Consider the following 17223-nt stretch of genomic DNA (forward strand, 5'->3'; position numbering starts at 1 on the left):
GTAACATCAAGGCTGAATGTCCTTTGTAGAAGCACACACTTCTTAGTAGTGTAAAGCTTTCAATCAGAGAGTTCCTGACATCTCTGCGGCTACTTTGCATTGCTTTTTGAAGGACCAGAAGAGTCACGGAAATACTAATCTAATAGTTAATCAGTTGTCTCATGCAAGAGCTAATCCTGTGGTTAATCCCAAAGCGAATACACTTACTAATATGATAGCTAATCCATGAGCTAACAGGAAAGAGAAATGCAGTAAGAAATTAGATTTGAAAATGAGTGAAATCGCCATTTTAAATGTCAGAAATAAATCTATAATTTTTGAATCCAGACCTGGTCCAATGTTCCATGACCCAGACGAAAATCCCTTCAAACCCCACCCTTGGCCTGCCAGTACTCATCGGCTCATCACTCATCCAAGTGACTTCTTCGGTCTTAGCTCAATACAGGTTTTCCCAATAGGGCTTTGGAGTTGACGTCACTGGAGGTGGGCCACGCCCCCTTTCCGCCATGACAGTAGGCTAGACACAGGATACAGCTTCAGCTATGGTTCGTACGTGTTGTGTTATCAGTTGCAACGTTTGATCACACGATCGTGAAGGCAAGAAGCTGGATAATGGGCTCTCTTTTCATCGTTTTTCAACCTGGAGGCAACGTGAGGGATCCCATGTATCCGATATTACTAAACAAAGACGTCAGGCTTGCATTGCAGCGGTGAGACGAGCGGATCGAGTTCTGTGCAATCCCCAGCTTTTTGTTGGTTTGGTCTCTGCATCTTCTTTCCGGTGAGTTCTAAATTAATTCATATCACTATTAAAATGCTTCTAGTGTTATTTTCAATGTGCTGAGTTCATAGATAATGAGATAAAACATCCTAATGTGTGATGCTGCAGAACCACGTCATGTCATCATGTCGACTGAGTAGCTTATGATTTAGCATTATTGCAGGCAAACCAGCATATGGAATGGATGTAACAAATCCAGACTGGGCACCAACACTGCTCATGGGCCTCTAAAAACATACTAAATTGCTCTCATTGTACACTAATCCGCACATAACTTCCAGATGAATCACACACCTGTCATGTGCACTAATTTGATTTTACAGGCTTTTATTATGCAGCTGCAGAGTCTGAAGGTTCTTATTAATAATAATAAGCATAATTCTTAAACTGGTTTGCTGTGTATGCGCTGACTCCACAGACAAAGGGCTGTATCGCGACCGATTGCGCCCAGACGCCAAGAGACGGTACTTTCAAAAAATTGCGTGCATCGGTAATGTGGACCCGTATGAAATAAGGAAGCGGAGTGGAAACCCAGACGACCTACCGCCTTTGTCCTATCCCGATCTTTGCATACCTTGTCTGTGGAGCCAGCGCATACACAGCAAACCAGTTTAAGAATTATAAATCCCTGGAGGCCCACATCCAATTCACGAACGGCTGGGTGCAAGATTTGTCCATCTTTATGCCTCCACGCTGCGACAACTGTACGTTGTCGTTAAGACAAAGGTAAGTCGGTTTGAACATGATAACTTTCTAAACAACTTCCTTGTTACAGTTTTTGATTTGCACGTACAGCCAACCCATCTATATTAGCCTTGGTTCATTACAGACCTTTTATTAAAAGTGGTTTTTGTGTGTTTCAGGTACTGCACTCACAACGACTGAATGAAACTGCACTGTGACCTCGTTGTGTGGACACAGAGAGACCTTCTGTCATACGCATCTTCCCTGATGTGGATTTCTGGGAACCACGCTATCTGAACGCTACTCCAACAGAGGTCGATTATCTTGTTAATAATTTTACCTCCTCACTACGTACGACTCTGGATACTGTAGCTCCTGTGAAAACTAAGGCCTCAAATCCAAAGTCCCTGACTCCGTGGTATAATTCTCAAACACGTAGCCTAAAGCAGATAACTCGTAAGCTGGAGAGGAAATGGCGTGTCACAAATTTAGAGGATCATCATTTAGCCTGGAGAAATAGTTTGCTGCTTTATAAGAAAGCCCTCCGCAAAGCCAGAACATCTTACTATTCGTCACTGATTGAAGAAAATAAGAACAACCCCAGGTTTCTCTTCAGCACTGTAGCCAGGCTGACAAAAAGTCAGAGCTCTACTGAGCCAACCATCCCTTTAACGTTAACTAGTAATGACTTCATGAACTTCTTCACAAATAAAATTTTTATCATTAGAGAAAAAATTACCAATAATCATCCCACAGATGTAATATTATCTACAGCTACTCTTAGTACCATCGATGTTAAGTTAGACTCTTTTTCTCCAATTGATCTTTCTGAGTTAACTTCAATAATTAATTCCTCCAAACCATCAACGTGTCTTTTAGACCCCATTCCTACAAAACTGCTCAAAGAAGTCCTGCCATTAATTAATTCTTCGATCTTAAATATGATCAACCTATCTCTAATAATCGGCTATGTACCACAGGCCTTCAAGCTGGCTGTAGTTAAACCTTTACTTAAAAAGCCATCTCTAGACCCAGCTGTCTTAGCTAATTATAGGCCAATCTCCAACCTTCCTTTCATATCAAAAATCCTTGAAAGAGTAGTTGTCAAACAGCTAACAGATCATCTGCAGAGGAATGGCTTATTTGAAGCGTTTCAGTCAGGTTTCAGAGCTCATCACAGCACAGAAACAGCTTTAGTGAAGGTTACAAATGATCTTCTTATGGCCTCTGACAGTGGACTCATCTCTGTGCTTGTCCTGCTAGACCTCAGTGCTGCGTTCGATACTGTTGACCATAATATCCTATTAGAGCGATTAGAACATGCTGTAGGTATTACAGGTACTGCACTGCAGTGGTTTGTATCATATCTATCTAATAGACTCCAGTTTGTACATGTAAATGGAGAGTCCTCTTCAGACACTAAGGTCAATTATGGTGTTCCACAGGGTTCAGTGCTAGGACCAATTCTATTTACATTATACATGCTTCCCCTAGGCAACATCATTAGAAGACATAGCATAAATTTTCACTGCTATGCAGATGACACGCAGCTCTATCTATCCATGAAGCCAGGTAACACACACCAATTAGTTAAACTGCAGGAATGTCTTAAAGACATAAAGACCTGGATGGCCGCTAACTTTCTGCTTCTTAATTCAGATAAAACTGAGGTTATTGTACTCGGCCCTGAAAATCTTAGAAATATGGTATCTAAGCAGATTCTTACTCTGGATGGCATTACCTTGGCCTCCAGTAACACTGTGAGAAACCTTGGAGTCATTTTTGACCAGGACATGTCCTTCAATGCACATATTAAACAAATATGTAAGACTGCTTTCTTCCATTTGCGCAACATCTCTAAAATTAGAAATATCCTGTCTCAGAGTGATGCTGAAAAACTAGTTCATGCATTTATTACTTCCAGGCTGGACTACTGTAATTCACTATTATCAGGAAGTCCTAAAAACTCGCTGAGAAGCCTTCAGCTAATCCAAAATGCTGCAGCAAGAGTACTGACAGGGACTAGAAAGAGAGAGCATATTTCTCCTGTTTTGGCTTCCCTTCATTGGCTTCCTGTTAAATCCAGAATTGATTTCAAAATCCTGCTCCTCACATACAAGGTCTTAAATAATCAGGCCCCATCTTATCTTAATGACCTTGTAGTACCATATCACCCTATTAGAGCACTTCGCTCTTGCACTGCAGGCCTACTTGTTGTTCCTAGAGTATTTAAAAGTAGAATGGGAGGCAGAGCCTTCAGTTTTCAGGCCCCTCTTCTGTGGAACCAACTTCCAGTTTGGATTCGGGAGACAGACACTATCTCTACTTTCAAGATTAGGCTTAAAACTTTCCTTTTTGCTAAAGCATATAGTTAGGGCTGGACCAGGTGACCCTGAATCCTCCCTTAGTTATGCTGCAATAGACGTAGGCTGCCGGGGATTCCCATGATGCATTGAGTTTTTCCCTTCCAGTCACCTTTCTCACTCACTATGTGCTAATAGACCTCTCTGCATCGAATCATATCTGTTATTAATCTCTGTCTCTCTTCCACAGCATGTCTTTCATCCTGTTTTCCTTCTTTCACCCCAACCGGTCGCAGCAGATGGCCGCCCCTCCCTGAGCCTGGTTCTGCCGGAGGTTTCTTCCTGTTAAAAGGGAGTTTTTCCTTCCCACTGTCGCCAAAGTGCTTGCTCATAGGGGGTCATATGATTGTTGGGTTTTTCTCTGTATTTATTATTGTGCTATCTACTGTACAATATAAAGCGCCTTGAGGCGACTTTTGTTGTGATTTGGCGCTATATAAATAAAATTGAATTGAAATTGAATTGAAAAGCAAGCACAAGACTTCTTTCTTAAAGTGTGTCTTCCTGAACTTGTTGGGAAATACTTCTCCAAACAATGTGCTGCTCTAAATAGCCTGTGTTTCATTTTGTGGTTCAAGATTGATGCCAGCTGTGTGTTGCCATGTAAATAGTTTGCATTTAATTTTTATGTACTTGCTAAGTACATGTGATAAGATCAAGAATAAAAAAAAACATGTATACTATTCTTTTCTGTTTTATTGAAACTACTTCACACAAAGTACAATTATTTACAATGAACTACACATGCAACACAACAGCTTTATGAATGCTCAACAAGAGCAAGTTTCATTTGGCGCTGGTTTGACAACCACACTGGGGCACATATTCACCAAAACACAGCAAACCTTAACAATCTTATCAAGCAGTGTTGTGTTTATTTCTGCTCTGCCCTGTTCATTGCACACACAATGCTTCGTCTGCCCTTTAGCTTCTGTGATGCTGTCTGTCCGATCACCACTGTCCACATTTACAGGTGGTACCTCAACCTCCACTTGTCCAACACAACTGCTGTCCACAGCTATGACATTGTAATTTTGTTGTTGTTCTTCTGTCAGATCTTCATCGATTACTTCTGCACGGGGCACACCTTCAGACTCTGCAGCTGCATAAAAGCCTGTAAGATAAAATTAGTGCACATGACAGGTGTGTGATTCATCTGGAAGTTATGTGCGGATTAGTGTACAATGAGAGCAATTTAGTATGTTTTTAGAGGCCCATGAGCAGTGTTGGTGCCCAGTCTGGATTTGTTACATCCATTCCATATGCTGGTTTGCCTGCAATAATGCTAAATCATAAGCTACTCAATCGACATGATGACATGACGTGGTTCTGCAGCATCACACATTAGGATGTTTTATCTCATTATCTATGACCTCAGCACATTGAAAATAACACTAAAAGCATTTTAATAGTGATATGAATTAATTTAGAACTCACCGGAAAGAAGATGCAGAGACCAAACCAACAAAAAGCTGGGGATTGCACAGAACTCGATCCGCTCGTCTCACCGCTGCAATGCAAGCCTGACGTCTTTGTTTAGTAATATCGGATACATGGGATCCCTCACGTTGCCTCCAGGTTGAAAAACGATGAAAAGAGAGCCCATTATCCAGCTTCTTGCCTTCACGATCGTGTGATCAAACGTTGCAACTGATAACACAACACGTACGAACCATAGCTGAAGCTGTATCCTGTGTCTAGCCCACTGTCATGGCGGAAGGGGGCGTGGCCCACCTCCAGTGACATCACAGGGGTGGGCGTGGAAAGGATTTTGGCCCGATCCGCCATTTTCGGGTCTAGCAAGTGAAAAGGGAGCGAAGGCACACACAACAGCCATGGTTCGTATTTGCTGTGCGGTCGGCTGCAATGCTCGATCGCACGACCGGCAAGAGAATAAGCTTGAAAAGGGTTTATCTTTTCATTCTTTCCCAACCTGGAAGCAACATGAGGCAGCTCGTGTATCGATGTTACCAAACGAAGGCGTCTAGCCTGGATAGCAGCTGTGAGACGAGCTGATATCCAGTTCTCTTCCATCTCCAAATATCTGTTGGTGCTCCAGACATTTTCATTCCGGTAAATTCTAAATATGTTCATATCACTCTTTATAGCCTATTAGTTTTATTTTCGATGCGCTTTGAGGTCATAGCAAATTAGTACAAACATCCTACTGAGTGATTTTGCAGAACTACCTTCTATTTATAGAGTTTCTAATTATTTGGCATTATTGCAGCAAACCAGCCTATGAAATGGATGAAACACATCGTGACTGGGTTCCAGCGCTACATAACGGACCTGCTTCAAACATACCACCATGCCAATCAGATTACTTCTTCCATGTGAGGGTGAAGAGGTGACCCTTCTGGATAAGATGGTGAAGGTTTGCTGCGTTTGTTGAACAGTGTTGTAGTAAAACCAGGGAAAATGAAACTTGCTCCTGTTAAATATTCTTAAGTCTTTTGCTGTATAAATAGTGGTATTTATTTTTCAAAAGATACAGTAAATATTGTTAGTAGTGGGTGATATCATGTAAACACTGTCATGATTTTGTGTAAACATTTTGTCTTTTATAAACTATAAATGACATGGATTCTACATTGTAACTGATGTGATGTTCTATAAAGTGGTTTTAATAAAAAAAAAAAAGAGGCAAAAATTAGTTTGTTTCTTTATTCAACTTTTGAACAGTGGTACTCAGTCAGTACATATTCAGTAAATGCAAATTATTTACATGGCAATGCACTACAGGCATTTAGACCCCTAGATAAAACATTATGGCATTATAGCAGTGACAACTCCTCCACAGTAGCAGGTGGGATTTTTCTTTTTTGAGGACGGCTCCTTTTACCTTTCACTACGGATGGTCTGTTTATGTTTTGATCAAGAGCCTTTTTTTGGGCAGCTGAAGAGGAGAAGTCTATCTTATGGCCAACCTCTGACTGTATCTTGGTCACATAACCCAGCAAAACCCAGTATGGAGGTTCATCTGTAACAGGCCTTGTGCCACAGATCAACACTGTTGCTTCTAGATTAAACAGAAGAGCAGCGACATGGGTGCAGGTCTCCACGACTCCGGCCATACAGGTGCAGTGGGCGGCTTCAACCTTCCCTGTGATGCTCACAGTGACCCATGGCTGCAATGCTGTTCATTCAGTCTTTGAGAGTGCAGTACCTGAAACACACACAGACAAAGTTCAATTAAAGACAAGAACTATGAGCCAAGGCCGACATAAATGTGTTTTATCTACTTTATCATAAATGTAACAAAGTGTTTAGAAAGTTAGCACATACATGTAATTTTTCATTTCTTTATGTGTCCATCTATAGAACGCTGCATTTTATAGGGTAAATCTGCCTGTTCTCTGTCAGAAACCTGCCTGCAGAAAATGAACCTAAAGTATGTAATGCAAGGATGTAATCACTTTAGAGATGGAGAAAGCATAAAGTGACAATTATGAATCACTTAATATGATAAGGAGATTCTGCAGGTCATTAATCAATGTATAAAACTAAAATAAAATGTATTTTTAGTGACACAAGATACAAATATTGAAGCAAGATCTATAATTAGAATTATTTATAATAAATATGAATAAATCAGTGCAATTTCTTTAACCATAAAGAATAACTAAGTCCTTCAGGACAATGTCACATCAATGCACTGAACTCACTATGTTATCCCTCTAACAGCCTCCACATGTTCTCACTGTAATTTCCCCTCATGAATGAATTTATGCTGCACTAATCTGAATGTTTGCAGGGAAATCAAACGCATTTCACACGCAGTACTCGAGCTGACTTACCTTTGTTTGAATGACAACTTGTACGCGCTGACTCCACAGATAAGGTACAAAAATATGTCAGGCTATAGCGGTTGCTCTTCAGGGTTTCTACTCCACGGCAGTGTTTCATACGGGTCCACATTTCCAATGCACGCAATTTTCGGCAAGTACCGCTGCTTCGCCTCTGGACGCAATCGGTCTCTATACCGTCCGTTTTCTTTCTCAAAACTGCATTGTATAGATTTTATGTTTTACTATTTAAATATAATTTTTTTAATACTAAGGGTCCACATGTCACTGTTGTTTCCACTGGGACACTGCAAGTAAGCATGTTGCATGTGTGGGGGTTCCCAGCCAGACTCCACACTGGTAAAGCACATTCTCTGTAGCTCCTTACATTTAGTGTATTTTGCTTTACTAAGTATTAGTTCTTAAGGCTAAAGGTCCCCAAAGTGCTTTTGATTACTCTGAATGAGAAAAATACCAATCAAAACTTCCATTTATCGATTATACCACCCATTTATGTGTTTTTCACTTGTGCTTAACAGGGATGAATGCTAAAAAAAAGCTTCTTTGTATCATGGACAACCCTCCCACCCCATGCACGCCTCCATGATGGACTATCGGAGCACACGCAGCTAAAGACTCATCGCCCTGAAATGCAGAACTGACCGCCACAGGAAATCCTTCGTATGGGTGGCAATAAGACTGTACAACTCTTCCTTGCTCTGTTGGTGATTTTCCTCAGGATTAATACCAAAGTTATTCTGTTCCCATTCAGACCATGCAATATCACCCAATCATCATCTCCCCATCATACACTGCTACTCTCTTTTATTCAATTGCACAATATACTATGTCACTTTTTAGAATCACCTGCACTGATAGCTAAGTTATTTATTTTTCAGGATATAGTTGTATTGTTACTTCGTTAGTTATTTGATATTATATTTTGCACTATCCTACTGTATATTACTGTATACTGCTAATACATTCTTATTGTATATATTGTATATCTTATTCCTCTGTTCCTCTGTCTCTCTTGCTGCATTGAGCATGTGTATGACAAAAGAATTTCCCTCGGGATAAATAAAGTTCTTCTTATGTTATCTTATGAAGAGAGGCCTACTGCTGTGTGTGTCGACTGATTTTGCTGCTGCATTTTGTCTTTTAGGTATGTGTAAAGATCCGAGTCACGTATAGATTTTGTTTTATGTGTATAATGAGTTCGTTCTACGGCTGCACGATAAATAGTATTTAACATTTAGAGAAAGTTCTCATAGCCATCTCCCAGAAGTAAAATTATGCACAGTTTCTTTCAATACTACTGACATTTATTTAGACTTTTCTTGTCTTCAATTGATCTTTCTGAATTAGCAATTACTTCTTCTAAACCAAATGTGTCAAACTCAAGGCCCGCAGGCCACATCCAGCCCGGCGTACATTTATATCCGGCCTAAAGTGTGCAACTGAATTTGACACACCTGCTCCAAACTATGTCTTTTTGACTCCATTCCTGCAAGACTGCTCAAAGAAGTCCTGCCATTAATTAATGCTTCAATCTTAAATATGATCAACCAATCTTTATTAACAGGCTATGGACCACAGGTCTTCAGCAGGCAGTAGTTAAACCATTACTCAAAAGGCCATCAGTTGACTGTTAGCTAATTATAGGCCAATCTCCAACCTTCCTTTCATATCAAACATTCTTGAAAGAGGAGTTGTCAAACAGCTAACAGATCATCTGCAGAGGAATGGCTTATTTGAAGAGTTTCAGTCAGGTTTCAGAGCTCATCACAGCACAGAAACAGCTTTAGTGAAGGTTACAAATGATCTTCTTATGGCCTCTGACAGTGGACTCATCTCTGTGCTTGTCCTGCTAGACATCAGTGCAGCGTTCGATAGCATCGACCATAATATCCTATTAGAGCGATTAGAGCATGCTTTAGTTATTACACGCACTCCACTGCAGTGGTTTGTATCATATCTACTAATAAACTCCAATTTGTTCATGTAAATGGAGAGTCCTCTTCACACACTAATGTTAATTATAGAGTTCCACAGGGTTCAGTGCTAGGACCAATTCTGTTTACATTATAAATGCTTCCCTTAGACAGTATCATCAGAAGCCATAGCATTACATTTCATGCTATGGTGATGACACCCAGCTCTATCTATCCATGAAGCCAGATAACACACACAAATTAGTTAAACCGCAAGAAAGACCTGGATGGCCTCTAATTTTCTGCTTCTAAATTCAGATAAAACTGAGGTTATTGTACTCTGCCATAAAAATGTTAGAAATATAACATCTAACCAGATGCTTACTCTGAATGGCATTACCTTGGCTTCCAGTAACACTGTGAGGAACCTTGGAGTAAAAACTGATCTCATAGCCCATTGCTCGCCAGTGGTGATAGTTTCAGTAATTGTGCAAAGGTATGTTTTATAAAGTTGGGGAAACCTGCAGTCAGCTGAGACTAGAGAATTCCCACTGAAAACGCTACGTTCAGATGAACAGAATCAACTTTTTGGGATTAAAAAGTACGCTTGTCTTGATTGCTTGGTTGACTCAGTCTACATCTTTGGGTTGCTTTTTCTGTGCTGTGTCACAGATGTTCAAAATATTTAAGAGATAAACAAGAAAATTACTTAGTTTCCATTAGAGCTACCAATTTGCATTTAAAAAAATGGCATTTCAGTCTTTTTATTTTTTTAATACACGTACAGTGCTGTGAGAAGACAAATTATTTTATATTATGTCATTTTCTGTCTCTTCTTAATGATTTTCAACAATACGTTAACGTAAGGATGATAATTTATTCTAATTGCAAATATAGCCAAATGTCTACTGGACTACGGAGTAAAATGGTGAAAATCTGCAGGATAAAGAAGACAGTCGGCACCTGTACTGTAATATCTGAAATATAGTGCAACAAAAGTCTAGCTGCGGCTGGCTTGACCGCCATGACCCGCCTTACCTCCCACTCTTTCATGAAGCTCTTGACCTCCTTGGGTTCTGCACTCTTATGTCTTCTAAACTCGTCCTTCACATATTGGTCACCAAGGGCTCGGAGCTCTATTGGCAGGAAGCGGCGCAGGACCAAAATTCTCTTGTAAAGTGAACAGACTCTGGAGACGTGAGCGCACACCGCCATCAAGTGCACAGAAACCGTATCTAACACGGCAGGATTAAATAAATAAATAAATATAGGAAAACGGCTACAGGATAAATTTGGATAAAGACAAACCTGGTGCAATTAAATTAATAGTGCTACAGCAAATGTAGTAATATTTACATAGCATTTTTCTAGTCTTACTAAGCACTCAAAGAATTCGATCCTACAAGCAACATTTTCATATTCACATACTTTAATACAACACTTTATTCTATGCCTTTTAGCACTTGTGAAAAATCTAACATTCACACTTACAGGTCTGATAGATGCACTGGGAAGAATTTAGGATTCAGTATTTTGCCCAAGGACAATTGAGGACTAAAACACTGACCCTCCAATGAGTAGATGACCCTACTTTAAACATGCTGGATCACATTTACATGGCAGACATTAAGAGCTGTCTAAAGATTTTAAAAGGCAGAAATTGCAGAACAAGAAAATGGAATTCAAAAGAGGAATACTGAAGAAATGCAGGGCAAAACGCAAACAGTCACTGGACAGCTGTATTGTGATACGGCTGGATGTGAAATTACCATTATGCTTATATTATTAGTGTGCTAATGTACTTCAGGAGTAGCATGACATCACTTTTATTTGCACCAAAAAAAAAAAAAAGGGTCACACAAAGCAACACAGAATTAATACACAGCATTTTAACGTAATTAAATATTCTTAAAAGAATACTTTGAGCACCACCCTTTACCTAAAGCACTCACAGTTTTAAATTCATCATAGTCATATGTTGTTGTTGTTGTTGTTTTTTTTCTTTCTGTCCAAGCACAGCTCTCTGGCCTGCAGCTTCACTTCCTGTCCTCTTGTATGTCAAACTGTCTTTTGGATTTGGTGGCTTCCACCATGAGTTCATACAGTTGGCTGATCTGTTCATCCTGGAATTCATTGAGCTTTTTCTGTGACAAGTTGTCCCCAAACTTCACTGAGCTGTATCTTTCCCCAGCTGACTCCAGAACCTGAGTCTGCAGAGAGTTCTTGTAGTTCTGCCATGGAGATTGGGGATGAAGGAAACAAACACAGATTGCATCAAGTTTGAGCATTTAGCATCTGCTCTCCCACACACTTATTAAAAACATTGTGGCTGCTATTTTTATTGCTATGCAGTGAAATATACATTAACATGAATGGAATAAATCTTCATTGGGAATAACTATATTCAAATGATTTGAAATCCTGTCTTCCTTTTTGAATCAGTGAGAAATGTTTCATATATTTTTTATTATTTCTTTGGATTAGGATCTAATTTAAATCACGCTAAATAACTACTAATCATCAAATCATTGCTAAACCAACATCCAGTGGGGTAAGAAAATGAGGAAAAGCAGTAATATTAGTCAAATGACATGTATTTAAATGTTCTTGAGCAGTAACCGAATATTAATGATGCATTTTTTGCTATGCTTGAGATCCTTGAGCCTCAAGGACACAGGTCACAAGTCACCAGCGGTCGAGAGGAGATCGCCCCGAGTAAGTGAAATAGTTATGGCACCGTATTCTGGTAACTGCAGTTAAAAAATGGCATTTCAGTCTTTTTATTTTTTTAATACACGTACAGTGCTGTGAGAAGACAAATTATTTTATATTATGTCATTTTCTGTCTCTTCTTAATGATTTTCAACAATACGTTAACGTAAGGATGATAATTTATTCTAATTGCAAATATAGCCAAATGTCTACTGGACTACGGAGTAAAATGGTGAAAATCTGCAGGATAAAGAAGACAGTCGGCACCTGTACCGTAATATCTGAAATATAGTGCAACAAAAGTCTAGCCGCGGCTGGCCTGACCGCCGTGACCCGCCTTACCTCCCACTCTTTCATGAAGCTCTTGACCTCCTTGGGTTCTGCACTCTTATGTCTTCTAAACTCGTCCTTCACATATTGGTCACCAAGGGCTCGGAGCTCTATGGGCAGGAAGCGGTGCAGGACCAAAATTCTCTTGTAAAGTGAACGGACTCTGGAGACGTGAGCGCACACCGCCATCAAGTGCACAGAAACCGTATCTAACACGGCAGGATTAAATAAATAAATAAATATAGGAAAACGGCGACAGGCAGGACAAAGTCCCAGACCACAACATTCCCAAGTACAATTATTCAACTCAAGTCCGGAAATTGGTCTTCTTCGTTTAGTCAACAAACTAGTTGACTGGCGCATTTTCGCCCCCTCCTGGACACAGTAGACTATTTCAGCCGAAAGAAATTTTTATTGGAAAGTATTTCATCTCTTAACTTTTAAAAATTATTTCATCAAAATGAAAACTTAAAAAAAATTCAATTTGATTATGAAAGAGAGAAGCAAGCAAGATCAGCAGCCAGTGAAAAGTCTGCTATGATAAAACTCTCATCATCTTTCTGTAATTTCATGATTTTTGTGTGTGTACATTTCTTTATAGGCAGTCCAAAAAGACATTATTTATTCTCATTTGATCAAGTCCCAGAAACGACTTTCTTGTTGTTATTTCAGTTTTGGGCATTAAAGGCTTTTATGTCTACATATAAACATGGATTACATGTAGTTTAAGTCCCATCTTCAATTTACAAAATATGTCTCTCTTTGAATTCCAGGCTAGAGATACAAAAGACATGATCATTTTTCAGTTTCCTCCAAATGACTCTCATTAAAATCACTGTAGTGACTGTGTTTAGCTTTTCCATCAGCCTCTTCAATCCACTGCAGTTCTTGCTAAACAGAGATCAACAAAAAAAAGTTGACTAGAGTTGAATATCACTTGACAGCTGGATTTGAAGGAACTTAGCCTCAAAGACTTGGAAAATCATTTGATTGTGATACATTTAGAGGAGTTAGAGTTTTCACTGAGTAAATATCATCAGATTGTCCTCAGTGTCTTTATTATCAAACCAAAGGGTTTAAAAAGGTGAAAATCTTTCTCACAATTGTAAATTTCTCATATAACTGAAATTTGGGGACACATACACACAGCAGCAGTGAAGATGACTTCACTGCTGCTGTTGAGAGTTTAACATGGAGCTGGAGTCTGTTTTTGCAAAGAGGAGCCGTTACAGAGATGTGAGCTCAGGCTGAGTGGAAGAAAAACGTGTTTCTAGCAACCTTCCTGTGATCACCATTAAAACCTTTACTGGGACAAAAGCTTGCAGTTCAATTCAATTCAATTTTATTTATATAGCGCCAAATCACAACAAAAGTCGCCTCAAGGCGCTTCATAGGTACAGAGAAAAACCCAACAATCATATGACCCCCTATGAGCAAGCACTTCGGCGACAGTGGGAAGGAAAAACTCCCTTTTAACAGGAAGAAACCTCCGGCAGAACCAGGCTCAGGGAGGGGTGGGGCCATCTGCTGCAACTGGTTGGGGTGAGAGAAGGAAGACAGGATGATTCTCTTGCTGTGGAAGAGAGACAGAGGTTAATAACAGATATGATTCAATGCAGAGAGGTCTATTAACACATACTGAGTGAGAAAGGTGACTGGAAGGGAAAAACTCAATGCATCATGGGAATCCCCGGCAGCCTACGTCTATTGCAGCATAACTAAGGGAGGATTCAGGGTCACCTGGTCCAGCCCTAACTATATGCTTTAGCAAAAAGGAAAGTTTTAAGCCTAATCTTGAAAGTAGAGATAGTGTCTGTCTCCTGAATCCAAACTGGAAGCTGGTTCCACAGAAGAGGGGCCTGAAAACTGAAGGCTCTCCCTCCCATTCTACTTTTAAATACTCTAGGAACAACAAGTAGGCCTGCAGTGCAAGAGCGAAGTGCTCTAGGGTGATATGATACTACAAGGTCATTAAGATAAGATGGGGCCTGATTATTTAAGACCTTGTATGTGAGGAGCAGGATTTTGAATTCAATTCTGGATTTAACAGGAAGCCAATGAAGGGAAGCCAAAACAGGAGAAATATGCTCTCTCTTTCTAGTCCCTGTCAGGACTCTTGCTGCAGCATTTTGGATTAGCTGAAGGCTTTTCAGCGAGTTTTTAGGACATCCTGATAATAATGAATTACAGTAGTCCAGCCTGGAAGTAATAAATGCATGAACTAGTTTTTCAGCGTCACTAAGAGACAGGATATTTCTAACTTTAGAGATGTGCAAATGGAAGAAAGCAGTCTTACATATTTGTTTAATATGTGCATTGAAGGACATGTCCTGGTCAAAAATGACTCCAAGGTTCCTCACAGTGTTACTGGAGGCCAAGGTAATGCCATCCAGAGTAAGAATCTGCTTAGATACCATATTTCTAAGATTTTCAGGGCCGAGTACAATAACCTCAGTTTTATCTGAATTAAGAAGCAGAAAGTTAGCGGCCATCCAGGTCTTTATGTCTTTAAGACATTCCTGCAGTTTAACTAATTGGTGTGTGTTACCTGGCTTCATGGATAGATAGAGCTGCGTGTCATCTGCATAGCAGTGAAAATTTATGCTATGTCTTCTAATGATGTTGCCTAGGGGAAGCATGTATAATGTAAATAGAATTGGTCCTAGCACTGAACCCTGTGGAACACCATAATTGACCTTAGTGTCTGAAGAGGACTCTCCATTTACTTGAACAAATTGGAGTCTATTAGATAGATATGATACAAACCACTGCAGTGCAGTACCTGTAATACCTACAGCATGTTCTAATCGCTCTAATAGGATATTATGGTCAACAGTATCGAACGCAGCACTGAGGTCTAGCAGGACAAGCACAGAGATGAGTCCACTGTCAGAGGCCATAAGAAGATCATTTGTAACCTTCACTAAAGCTGTTTCTGTGCTGTGATGAGCTCTGAAACCTGACTGAAACTCTTCAAATAAGCCATTCCTCTGCAGATGATCTGTTAGCTGTTTGACAACTACTCTTCCAAGGATTTTTGATATGAAAGGAAGGTTGGAGATTGGCCTATAATTAGCTAAGACAGCTGGGTCTAGAGATGGCTTTTTAAGTAAAGGTTTAACTACAGCCACCTTGAAGGCCTGTGGTACATAGCCGATTATTAGAGATAGGTTGATCATATTTAAGATCGAAGAATTAATTAATGGCAGGACTTCTTTGAGCAGTTTTGTAGGAATGGGGTCTAAAAGACACGTTGATGGTTTGGAGGAATTAATTATTGAAGTTAACTCAGAAAGATCAATTGGAGAAAAAGAGTCTAACTTAACATCAATGGTACTAAAAGTAGCTGTAGATAATATTACATCTGTGGGATGATTATTGGTAATTTTTTCTCTAATGATAAAAATTTTATTTGTGAAGAAGTTCATGAAGTCATTACTAGTTAACGTTAAAGGGATTGTTGGCTCAGTAGAGCTCTGACTTTTTGTCAGCCTGGCTACAGTGCTGAAGAGAAACCTGGGGTTGTTCTTATTTTCTTCAATCAGTGACGAATAGTAAGATGTTCTGGCTTTGTGGAGGGCTTTCTTATAAAGCAGCAAACTATTTCTCCAGGCTAAATGATGATCCTCTAAATTTGTGACACGCCATTTCCTCTCCAGCTTACGAGTTATCTGCTTTAGGCTACGTGTTTGAGAATTATATCACGGAGTCAGGTACTTCGGATTTGAGGCCTTAGTTTTCACAGGAGCTACAGTATCCAGAGTCGTACGTAGTGAGGAGGTAAAATTATTAACAAGATAATCGACCTCTGTTGGAGTAGCGTTCAGATAGCTGCTCTGCTCTATGTTGGTACAGGGCATTGAAGATGATAACAGTGGGTGGATTATATTCTTAAACTTAGTTACAGCACTTTCAGAAAGACATCTACTTTGATAAAGTCTACTCTCCACTGCTGTGTAATCAATTATTGTAAATGTAAATGTTATTAGGAAATGATCAGACAGCAGAGGGTTTTCAGGAAACACTGTTAAATGTTCAGTTTCTATGCCATATGTTAAAACAAGATCTAGAGTGTGATTAAAGTGGTGGGTGGGTTCTTTTACATTTTGAGAGAAGCCAATTGAGTCTAATAACAGATTAAATGCGATGTTGAGGCTGTCATTTTTAGCATCTACATGGATGTTAAAATCACCCACAATAATTATTTTATCTGAGCTGAGCACTAAATCAGATAAAAAGTCTGAGAAATCAGAGAGAAACTCTGTGTAAGGCCCAGGTGGACGATAGATAATAACAAGTAAGACTGGTTTCTGAGTTTTACAGCTGGGGTGGACGAGGCTAAGCATCAGGCTTTCAAATGAATTAAAAGTCTGTCTTGGTCTTTCGTTAATTAATAGACTGGTGTGAAAAATTGCTGCCACACCACCCCCTCGGCCTGTGCTTCGAGATTTCTGGTAGTTAGAATGACTTGGGGGTGTTGATTCATTTAAACTAACATACTCATCCTGCTGCAACCAGGTTTCTGTAAGGCAGAGTAAATCGATTTGTTGATCAATTATTAAGTCATGTACTAACAGAGACTTGGAGGAGAGAGACCTAATATTTAATAATCCACATTTCACTGTTTTACT

General features: G+C 39.7%; 1 protein-coding gene and 1 long non-coding RNA gene across 2 annotated transcripts; one reads left to right on the top strand and one right to left on the bottom strand.

Moving 5' to 3' along the window:
• The first annotated feature begins 762 nt into the window (after positions 1-762).
• Positions 763-1707, top strand: LOC102076534 (uncharacterized). Its single transcript, XR_003215807.1, has 3 exons — positions 763-781; positions 1373-1507; positions 1645-1707. It is a non-coding gene; the product is annotated as an uncharacterized LOC102076534 (long non-coding RNA).
• Positions 1708-10961: 9254 nt separating this feature from the next.
• sdhaf3 (succinate dehydrogenase complex assembly factor 3) lies at positions 10962-12927 on the bottom strand. Its single transcript, XM_019355581.2, has 2 exons — positions 12605-12927; positions 10962-11781 (listed from the first exon to the last, which is right to left on the bottom strand). The coding sequence occupies exons 1-2, from the start codon at positions 12779-12781 to the stop codon at positions 11587-11589; spliced, it is 372 nt and encodes a 123-aa protein (XP_019211126.1). The 5' UTR covers positions 12782-12927; the 3' UTR covers positions 10962-11586.
• Positions 12928-17223: the final 4296 nt, after the last annotated feature.

Source organism: Oreochromis niloticus, linkage group LG22, assembly GCF_001858045.2.
Source record: "Oreochromis niloticus isolate F11D_XX linkage group LG22, O_niloticus_UMD_NMBU, whole genome shotgun sequence".
Lineage (NCBI taxonomy): Eukaryota > Metazoa > Chordata > Actinopteri > Cichliformes > Cichlidae > Oreochromis > Oreochromis niloticus.

What these genes read in the sequence shown, in the direction of transcription:
- sdhaf3 (XM_019355581.2), bottom strand. Translation starts at nt 12,781, where the DNA reads ATGGCGGTGTGCGCTCACGTCTCCAGAGTCCGTTCACTTTACAAGAGA. An exon ending in GCTTCATGAAAGAGTGGGAG is followed by an intron (nt 11,782 to 12,604) that starts GTAAGGCGGGTC and finishes TCTCCATGGCAG; the next exon opens with AACTACAAGAACTCTCTGCA.